At 35.5% G+C, this 11,285-nt stretch overlaps 1 protein-coding gene across 1 annotated transcript; it reads right to left on the minus strand.

The window, feature by feature from the left end:
• Window positions 1-404: 404 nt before the first annotated feature.
• On the minus strand, window positions 405-10,516 carry SCOT (Succinyl-CoA:3-ketoacid CoA transferase). Its single transcript, XM_034968554.2, has 9 exons — window positions 10,324-10,516; window positions 9,261-9,453; window positions 8,284-8,402; window positions 7,483-7,623; window positions 6,510-6,930; window positions 6,087-6,242; window positions 3,820-3,941; window positions 2,947-3,117; window positions 405-1,376 (listed from the first exon to the last, which is right to left on the minus strand). The coding sequence occupies exons 1-9, from the start codon at window positions 10,375-10,377 to the stop codon at window positions 1,221-1,223; spliced, it is 1,533 nt and encodes a 510-aa protein (XP_034824445.1). The 5' UTR covers window positions 10,378-10,516; the 3' UTR covers window positions 405-1,220.
• Between the last annotated feature and the right edge of the window lie 769 nt (window positions 10,517-11,285).

The following is an 11,285-nucleotide window of genomic DNA, read 5'->3' on the forward strand; positions in this document are numbered from 1 at the left end:
CAATCCCATACAAATAATAGAGGCAAAAATATCAGTGGGCGACAACCATTTTGAGTTACCAACCAATCACAAACAAAAGTATGTTTTCTAATATTGAATTTCGAATGTTTTTAGTGACTCAAAATGGGTAACACCCACTAAGGTTTTTGCCTACAACATTTGTATGGGATTACGTAACAGAGAAAGCGCTATACTTACTTCTTTCCGCGGATAGGGTATACATAATACAACAATTTGATTTTTAGGCTTTTTAGTGATTTTACAACCATAGAGGTTGTAAAATCAATAAAAATCCTTAAAATTGCTGTTTGCTATCATGGAGCTATGAATCAGCTTATAATAGCGAAGCATAATCTAAGGCTTAGTTTGTGGTTACTGGTTGCTTGCTGTATCTATTAAAACAATTTTATTTTTAGGATTTTTATAAAATCTTTTATTGAATGTTTATAATAAAAAATATTATATAAAAATAGTTACATTTGTAAAAAGTTAAGAATAAGGGATGATTTATACTAATACGTGGCAGGCGCGAGCCGTGCTACGTACGAGGGGCAGACGATTCACGGATTCAAAACATCACGAACATTTTATATGACGCTGTTTATGCTTCACCGTGTGGCGTCCGTGTTGATGCGACACGAACGCATCACGCACGTCACACGGAAAGCATACATAAACTGCTTACCTCGTATGTGGCACGGCTCGTTGCCGCCACGTGTTAGCATAAAACATCCCTAAAAAGGAAATAAGAAAATACCCACGCCGCTTCAGGATTAAAAATTGCGTACCGACACCCTAATAATAGGTAGGTAAGTTACGTAAATAACGTTCACGTTAAAATATTTCCTAACAATGACAATGATTATTTACTAATACCACTTACATAATGTTTAGTCTGATTCGATTAGTAAACTGTACATAACATTATTTGATTTTAAATCTCTTAAATCGAATTTGTACAAATACCACGCGCAAATGCTGATGGACACGCTGGACACAATAATATTGTACCTACTGATTTACATACAACAAACATCACCCATTATATATTACATAGATATTGCCGGTGATACCTACCACATACCGACATAATATTTCCGAAATGACATAGAAAATCAAGAGATCAATAAATATAAATTTTTACAAAACTTACTTGATAATTATAAAAATATTCACAAAACTTTCCTTACTTGATAATTAAATGGCAATCTGCGAACTGTTTACTCTGTGTCAAGTTGTGTGACGTCACCCATTTTCTTTATCTTAGGAGCAACGTTGAACTCACAGCCCGTGCTAACAAGCACGTCTTCCATGGTCACCCCGTCAGCCAATTCAGTTAAAGTGAGGCCTTTTTCTTTATCAACTTCGAATACGCACTAAAAAATAAAACGTATAATATTAATAATTCCTGATGCTAGTTATTCCAGCGTTATATAACACTATTAGTTTAACGGTGAACACGACATTGGCGCAGTCGGTAAGATAAAAATATATTATAGTAGGCAGGATACATCAGACAACATAAAAACATACAGTCGAATTGAGAATCTCCTCCTTTTTTTGAAGGCTGTTAAAAAGATTATTATAGTATCAAAATCATAATATGGAAACTCCGTTTAACCGACTTTGACGCAATTTGATACATGTCAGAGGACAGACAAGCTACTTTTTGTCCCGGAAAATGAAAGAGTTCCTATGGAATTTTAAAAACCTAAATCCATGTGGATAAAGTCGCGGGCATCATCTATTAGGTACAGAGATTGCTTGCATCCTGGAGACGAACATAGGCTACTTTTTGTATCGGAAAATCTAAGAGTTTCCACAGGATTTTTATAAAAAGCCTGTGGATGTGTGCCTTCCACACGAAGGAAGTCGCAGGCATCATCTACTACACAATAAAAACGTGTTTGAGTTGCTATACAAAAATAGATAGACAACATATTAATATCACGATCCAGTATCCAAATATTTTAATTCATGCTGCCCTAAAGCTGTTATCGCCTTTACTATTCCGCCATTCTATTAAGCGTATTTGTTGCTTTTAGTATGCATTTTTTACACTATAGATCAATAATATAAGATGACCTTAATGTTGTTATAGTTAGCCCGTTTAGATACATATAATAAGATGAAACATAAGCCACAAGAACTTGCTATGAATATTTTAGTCAAGCCGAAGCAGTTAGCATTAATGTCGTGTTATAATAAAGGTCAACGTGACATTAAAATAATAATTTACATATTTATTAGTACAGAGTATTAGATATACAATATAAACACCACACAGTGGTTATGTGTTCATCAGTCTTTTTTTTGTTCCTTTGAAACTCTAAACTAAAGGCGTGGACCAATTTTAATAATTCGACAATACTGATAAGAGTTCCAGTGATCTTAACGACAATTATCTATTACTACAGATTTAATATTTTACAAATCCGGTTGCGGTGCTGGCTGTAGTAAAATAAACAAACTCGCATCGTAAAACAAGGAAAATAAGGTTCATTTTACTCTGACGTATCAGATCATGTTTCGTTCGTCGAGGTTTATCAACGTTGTCGAGACGTGCAAAACTTGTACTAAGCCCACAGATCTCTATATATAAAAATGAATCGCTGAATGTGTTGCTAAGCGCAAATCTCGAGAACAGCTGAACCGATTTCGCTAATTCTTTTTTTTCAATATTCCTTGAAGTACGAGAATGGTTCTTACGGAGAGAAAAATTTAAAAAATTGTCTGAAAAAGTTTAAAAACAACACTTTTCTATTTATTCCCATACAAAAGATTCGTAATAATACTTAAAAGTCAATTTGAACTTTAATACCATACCATAAAGTTTAAGTGTTGGTGGAGGGGTTCCGGGAAGGCAAAACAATTGAGTGACGTGTTAGGCGGTACGAAGTTCGCTGGGTTAGCTAGTTATTAATATAAATGAGGTTTGTTGGATACCTTTTCAGTGATGATCATGTCGACGCAGTTTTTCCCCGTCAATGGCAGCGTACATTCGGGCAGAATCTTATGGGCACCGTTTTTCGCAGCGTGTTCCATAGTGACTATAACTTTCGTCCTCGGTGCCGATACTAAGTCCATCGCACCTCCCATGCCTTTTACCATTTTAGCCTAGAAATATTTTTATATTGGATATTCTAAACATGATTTCTGCTTACTTAAATTACCTACATAAATCTTTATGGTAGTTATATGCCACTTGGTGCGAGCAAAACAAATATCTAGTCAAATCTGAACACGAGGCGTATAACTACGCATTGTACAAAAACAGATCTAAGCCGGGTTTGTGTATTTAACCCTTAGTCTATGATTTATGACTTGAGCAAACCGACATGTTGCAACTTACAACTTCAGATCTACTACTTGTTTTGCGTTGCGATCACTGCAAAAACTTCGCCAGCTAAAATGTATTTTATGCAAAGAATGTGGCTAATTCCGTTGTACACAAACTCTAAACTAAACTAAAATGGCACGTCTAAATCTATTGCTATCCCTTTCAAAGAAAAAGATGGCACTAGATTTAGACCTATTAATTTAGTTTAGAGATTGTGTACAAGAGAATCGGCCCCAATATTATCTTATGAATTTGATCAAAATTCTACCAAACAAAGCACCTAGGAGTCTGCGACAGGTCCAGATGGCAATCGGCGTTAGAAGCAGGGGGACGCCCTGCACACCCGCACGTAACCCGTGCTCGCCCGCACCGTGTTAGCACGGGGGATCTGCGGGGGTATGCGGGGCGTTTCCTCCCCGATTGTCATCTCAACCTGTCGAGTGTCTACAGGTGGGTATAAAAATGAGACTATAGCTTACGGGAATCATCCAGTTGGCCAAATCACCAAAACGCGAGACTTGCATGGCCCCGAGTATAGTGAGGTCAATGTGTCCGCCCCTTATCATCGCGAAACTGTCGTCCGATGAGAAAAACGAAGCTCCTGCAAAAAATATATGTACATAATTAAGTAAATCAAATGAAAATAAAAACAATGCACTGATAAGAAAATAGTTATACAAATACTTAGTAGTAGTACTTAGTTATACAAATTTATAAAAAAATGTGAGAATAAGATTCAATGAAATATATATTCTGTGACGATAAAATAGGAATACAAATATATGTATAATACTTGTATATAGTACTAGCGGCCCGTCCCGACGTCGCGTCGCCTAGATAATATCTATGTCTTATAGCCTATATTCATCTGGAATAATGTAACATTCAAATGGTGAAAGAATTTTTCAGTTACATAGGTACCGACTGCAGTGGTTCCGGATATTATGGTGGTGGTAAATTAAAACTACCTGACTATTCATAAGTACTTGTAAAAAGTAAGGTTATCTTGTTTTTTGCAAATTCGTATAATCTAACTAACTTTATTGTTGATTATATTTTGAAATGTAAGTGAAAGGGCACGGTATTGTTGAAGTGATACTAATGTAATAATCCATACTTCCATACCAATATAAATATAAAAGTGTGTGTCTGTCCGTCTCTGCTAGCTTTTCACGGCTCATTCGTTTTACAGATTTTGACGAAATTTGGTACAGAGATAGCCCTTTTCATCCCGGAAAACTGAAAACTTCCAACGGGATTTTTAAAAACCTAAATCCACGCGGACGAAGTAGCGGGCATCTTCTAGTAATAAATAATACTATAGTGACGCCATAATTTAAAACCTGTACCTATTTAATACGCATTATCGCGTAGGAATGTTTACTTCATTCTGGAATGTTACACTGATACTAAAGCGGTCATTTACATTAATTTACATCATTCGATCTAACCGCCATCGCTTTAGTCGAGATCCCCCAGTTTCGTCAATACGTGATCAAATCGGAAATGTGGAGAACCGTGTAACCTACAAAGCCATGGCAAGGTTTTAAATAAATAAATAAAAAATATTTTATTCAATTAAACTTTTACAAGTACTTTAACTAGTTATGCTAGAACTACAAGTAATAATTTAAATAGTAGATAGGCATAGAATGTTTGTTGAAAATACAGCGAGTAGGTACGAGTATAAATAGATAATAGGCTATAAAAATTAATATGTAGCACTGGTAAAATTTACGAAGGAATAATCGGCTTTTCAGCTTATTTCAAAATAAAATCTAGACTTCTACCAATTCATAATGAAAGACAGGCTGAATTTATCAGCTAATCTATTATTATTTTATAATAATCCATACCCATAATACTAATTAATATTATTATGATAATGTGATGTAGTATGTCTACTCTTTATGTGTGCTTCTCTTATTCATGGCTCATCGTATAATCGATTTTGACGAAACTTGATACAGAGACAGTTTGCATCCCGGGGACTAAAATAGGCTACTTTTTGTACCGGAAAATCAAAGGGTAGCCACGGAATTTTTAAAGAGCCTAAATCCACGCGGGTGAAGTCGCAGGCATCATCCTACCTACCTTTTAATCATGTATATCTATCGTGAATAGTTTATTGTTCGTACATCGGATAAATAATATTAAAGAATAATAAGTAAACATAATATACAGTACGCGGCCGAAAGTAATGTACATCGATCTTTAGAAGGAGGTAGCAGATTTGTAGAGCGTTGTCTCTGTCGTTGAGACCAACAAAACGTCATATAGGTATGAGTGACAGAGACAACGCTCTACAAATCTGCTACCTCCTTCTAAAGATCGATGTCGACGAAATGTCATTCTAAAGGCCGCTTACTGTACCTATTTTCTTCTCTAAGCGTAACGCTCATGCTCCAACAGGTGGTATTTCCACTTATGACCTTTCGAATTACGGTCTGCACCTTAGCTGTTTAACTATTAAGTTACTAGCTGATGCCCGCGACTTCGTACGCGTGGTTTTACGTTTTTAAAAATCCTGTGGGAACTTTTAAATTTTCCGGGATAAAAAGTAGCCAATGTCCTTCCCCGGGTTGCAAGCTACCTCTGTACCAAATTTCGTCAAAATCGGTTGAACGGTTGAGCCGTCAAAAGCTAGCAGACAGCCAGACAGACACACTTTCGCATTTATAATATTAGTATGGAAGTATGGATTAGGGCTTCAAAATACGAAGACTGTAGTATTTAAGTCACTTACCAGGAAGAACGGTGACGGTTTCTTTGCCAGCGTTAATAAGATCGGCGTCAATTTCCTTCTCGCTAGGGAACGGTCCGAGACCGAGAATACCGTTTTCAGACTGCAACAGAATTTTTACATTTTTCGGGACATAGTTGCTAGCAAGCATCGGCATCCCTAAAATAAATAAATGCTTGAGCCAAAGTAATTCAATGATTGAATTAAATTAAAAAGATAAACTTGAAACAAGTTAGTGTAAGGTAAGAAAAACTATTACTTAATATTTCTGTGGAAAAAAGATTCCGGTAAGTTCTGCAAGATATGTATAATGTGTGTTCCCACGTGGAAACGTTATCCATAAAAATATTATGTCATAGATAGTAGGTGTCAGCCAAACTTAAAATCTTCTCCTAAATTTCCTTCTCATAATTTTTGTTAGCTTACCAATTCCCAAGTTAGCATGCATGCCATCTTTGAATTCTAGAGCTGCTCTCCTTATTATTCTTTCCCTCATAGCATCTGAAGGTTTATTTCCTTTGCTCTCTTTGGGCTGACTGGTTGTTCTTCGTTCAATGCGTTTTTCATATTTCTCACCCAAAATAATTCGATGTACAAAAATTGACGGAACATGCACAACATCTGGTTCAATTTCATCAACTATCTCTTCGACTTCGGCAATAGTGATTCTTGCAGCTTTACAAATGGCTGGATTGAAGTTACGAGCGCTTTTTCGGAATATCAAATTGCCATACTTATCCGCTTTCCACGCTTTGACTAGCGCAAAATCACCCGTAATGGCTTCCTCCATTATGTAGTTATTCCCATTAAATTGCTGGACATTCCTAGCGGAACTCGCTATATCTATCTAGAATAAATTCGCATGAGGTCATTTTGGGAACACGATAATTTAAGTCATTTAACGTGCAAGTGCTGTAAATTAGCAATTATGGATGTAGCGTCAAACTGGAGCCGTTGTTGGAAGACAAGAGTTAAAAAATTGCCAAATTATTTTAACACTGGACACTTTTTCAAATAAATTTTCTAGACTATTTACAGTAAATACTTAGCTTCTAAGCTAATACTTGTAACTACCTGACAATAAGGACCACTTTTGTACACAATCTCTTAACTAAAGTGCCAGGCCTATTGCAATCCCTTAACACAGGGAGTATTTAAAAGGGATAGCAATAAGCAATACCTTATTTAGACCTGTCGTTTCAGTTTATTTTACAGACTGTGTAGGTACAATAGAATTAGCCACCACATACCTTTTACTATAAGTCACTGAGGTCGAAAGGTAAACTACAAACTCAAAACACACTCTTCCATAATACTCTACTTTCAATATTGATGAAATAAGAGCCACTTTAAAGCAAATATATTAAAATATCTACTGCATAATATTTACACTTTGTACCTTTCCATCCTTAGTGTACTTGATAGGAGCACCACCCTCATGAATCAAAGTTCCATAACCAGTTGGAGTAAAAAAGGCTGGTATACCTGCGCCACCAGCTCTTATTCTCTCAGCTAGTGTTCCTTGTGGTGTCAGTTCCACCTTTTTAAATTAAAAAATAAGTATTTAATTTAAAGGGAACACAGTATTTATGTAGGTATCGAACTGGCAGATCACAAAATCAATGAAAAATTGAGCTTTTTCAACTAGTGTAAGCACTGCTTTTATAGCTCAATGACCTGCGTGTCACTGTAAATATTATGTGAACAGGTAATAATAACTTCAAAACAAGAGTAAATAGCCATTTTCTAGCCAAGCACGCTCCAACTTAGACCTTATCATTGCTTTTTAAAGTAAGATTGTCATCAAGCCCAAACCTATCATACAATAAAAATTCAGTAAATTGCTAGGTACAAGTAATCATTGCTATGTACAGCAAGCCATTCTACATAAAGGTACATACTAACTTTTGATGCAATTATTTATTGTTTGTAATAAATACCTACACATAGATATTGATATGCATGTTATGTATATACAATACACATGTTACACTCATGTCTGTGTATATAAATTATTTATATATTATAACTTTACTAGGCACGAAATAGAAAACTGTGGAAGGATCGGAGGGAGGCCTTTGCCCAGACGTGGGACAGCACAGGCTGATTTAGATTAGATTATAACTTTACTAAAAAACTCAGAGTCTGGGATATACCTAAATTATTATACAATATAAATAAATTATATACTTATACTTACTTCTAATTCTCCACATAAGTATTGTCTCTCAAATTCTGCATTTTCTCCAACATACGATGCAATCATTCTTTTAATTTGTTTCTTCTTAAGTAATACACCTAACCCAAAATCATCAACACCTAAGAGAAAAACAAGAGTATTCAGACAAAAAATTATAGCAGACATGCAACACAAGCAAATGGCACATGGAAACTCATAGTCATGTTGTATATGCTTTATTTATTGACAAGTTAGCCCTTGTTGGATTATCATAATACTAGCTTATGCCCGCGACTTCGTCCGCTGGACTACAAATACTGGAATACAAATTTCGAACCCCTATTTTACCCCCCTTAGGGGTTGAATTTTCAAAAATCCTTTCTTAGCGGATGTCGACGTCATAATAGCTATCTGCATGCCGAATTTCAGCCCGATCCGTCCAGTAGTTAGAGCTGCGCGTTGATAGATACGTCAGTCAGTCAGTCACCTATTCGTTTTATATATTTAGATTATGGTGCTAAAGTGCAAGTGCAAAGATTCATATTATACTGGAACATCTTGTAGCTCTCACAACATAGCATCTGCTGATGCCTGGAACCCACTTTGTCAAAGCAGTGATCTGGGCCAGATAGTCAGGAAATCATATTTTTATCAATAATGTCTATTGCCAAGGTTTGGAGCGAGTCCATTTCTTTTACTTATATACATAATTCATACTAATATTATAAATGCAAAAGTAGTCTATCTTCTTTTCTTTTCGCAGCCCATCTGCTCTTAACCAATTTTGACTGTCTGACTGACTGATCTATCAACACACAGCTCAAACTACTGGACGGATCGGGCTGAAATTTGGCATGCAGATAGCTATTATGATGTAGGCATCAGCTAAGAATGGATTTATGAAAATTCAACCTCTAAGGGGGTGAAATAGGGGTTTGAAATTTGTGTAGTCCACGCGGACGAGGTCGCGAGCATAAGCTAGTAAGTTAATATAGTACCTGCATTATTTGAGACGACAGTGAGTCCTGTAACTGGCTTATTATTTAATGCTTTGATAAGATTCTCAGGTATTCCGCACAATCCAAATCCACCAACCAACAGCTTAGAGCCATCCTTGATGTCTTTTACTGCTTCATTTATGTCACTATAGATTTTGCTTCTGTTTATTGTACTGTATGAGGTGCATGTTATCTAAGATAATAGACAATTATTTTAGCGTTTAAACTATTGTGAGTGATTTCCATTATATACAATCGCGACGCGTGCGCGAACTGACTCCCTTGAAAAAGGACCCCAGATGGGTTCGAAACTAGTCGGGCTAACATCAACTAAACATGTGAGTAAAGCCAGGACAGATATTATAGACAATTATTTTGATAGGTTGGCAAACTATATGAGCCTCATCACTCATGTATTTCAAATTGTACACAGTAAAATTTGTATACTTTATAAAAAATTAATACAACAAATTGAGAACCACCTCCTTTTTTGGAAGTGCATCTAAAATACCCAAATGACTACTGATCTATCAATCAACGCACTCGTCAAAACTGCTGGGGTTAGAAACTTGAAATTTTAGCAGTAGGTTCTTTTTATAAAGTAAGCACCCATTGTGAAACGATTTTTGCAAATTCTATCCTTAAGGGAGTTAAAAGAGGATGAAAGTTTGTATAAAAATCTGTAAATTTTTGAGTATGTATGAAAATTGATATTTGAGCTTTTAGTTAAAAATGAAGTAGGTACATATACATATTGTTTCAGGTTTTTTGGAATTCTACCCCCGCACCGATTTAAAAAAAATTTACAGCAGGAAAGCCAGAGAGGGTCAGCCAGTTAGCATAAAAATAGATGACTTATGACTACATATTATTTCAAAATTTTATTATTAAAAATGTAAAATATTATATAGATAATTAGGTATGTACTACTTGTCCACCGTTTTCTCAAAATCTTGCCACTGGTACTGCGTATAATGCAAGCGCAGCAGTAGGTACAGTCGTTTTCATTCATTCGGAACTGCGATTAGGTAGGCACCAAATTATTAAACAAAACAAAACTTACCTTTAAAACTGTAAATAGTTTCGTATGTTTTAAAAGTCTTCTAGTAATAGCCATAGTTCTTCCAGATTCGAAGTTATAGGTAGTTACCTATTTATTGATAATATATTTATTAATAATTCATATAACACGGTAAGTAAGGTAATACAAAATAAAATAATAGTACTGCAAAACCAATTTGCCACCACCGACTAGAAATAAAAGTTTGCCAGGCCACCCAAAAGCAAGTTGGCAAGTAAATGCACAGACCAATAACATATATAGGATAAGTAAATGTACTAACCTTAGTCTATGGTAATTGGTACTACACAACCCACCCAACAACTGTCCCAAAACCTCAGATTAAGAATCAAATAGATTTGGCATTAAAATAATAATACCTTGTTAGAGCAAGCTAGGTGTATAGAATAGCTCTGAAGAGTGACTATATAAAAAGTTTTTTGTCTTTGTCATAGTTTAGCTTTTTTTTTGGGCACGTTGTAGTTTGTGCCCAACAAACCTCAGTGATAGTAATTTATTGCGAATATTACGAGTTTTTTTTTCGTTTTCTGTTTTAAATTTAGTATTGAAGGTGTGTAGAAGCCATTTATGGTGCATTGCTGTGTAAAAGTTGTAGCGAACGCAAATTATGAAACATAACCATTCATACGTAAGTATTATTTCTTTTGTTGTTTTGTCCCTTTCGGGTATACGCGTCTAAAAAGTGTCTTGAGTCTGAGCCCAAAACAAAAGTACCTATGTTCCAAAGGGTAGGTATGTAATCACCAGGCAGGCGAAGCTTCGTATAGCAAAATTTTTGTGTGAATGGATGACTGATATGGACACAACAGCGACCACAGAATGATAACGCATAAATGACAGCAAAAATAAGTTTATACTCTGCTTTGATCTGTAATCTAAGATTCCTGTGACTGTAATAAAAATTTCAAAAATTTACTTTTGGTCATAAAAAGTCAGTCGAAATC

This window comes from Maniola hyperantus, chromosome 5 (assembly GCF_902806685.2).
Source record: "Maniola hyperantus chromosome 5, iAphHyp1.2, whole genome shotgun sequence".
In the NCBI taxonomy this organism is placed as follows: Eukaryota; Metazoa; Arthropoda; class Insecta; order Lepidoptera; family Nymphalidae; genus Maniola; species Maniola hyperantus.

Bases quoted from the DNA above. Each gene is read 5' to 3' on its own strand.
- SCOT (XM_034968554.2), bottom strand. From the start codon at position 10,377: ATGGCTATTACTAGAAGACTTTTAAAACATACGAAACTATTTACAGTT. The intron at 3,942-6,086 runs GTAAGTGACTTA...TATTTTTTGCAG, and splicing joins AACCGTCACCGTTCTTCCTG to GAGCTTCGTTTTTCTCATCG. The intron at 1,377-2,946 runs GTATCCAACAAA...TTTATTTTTTAG, and splicing joins ACATGATCATCACTGAAAAG to TGCGTATTCGAAGTTGATAA.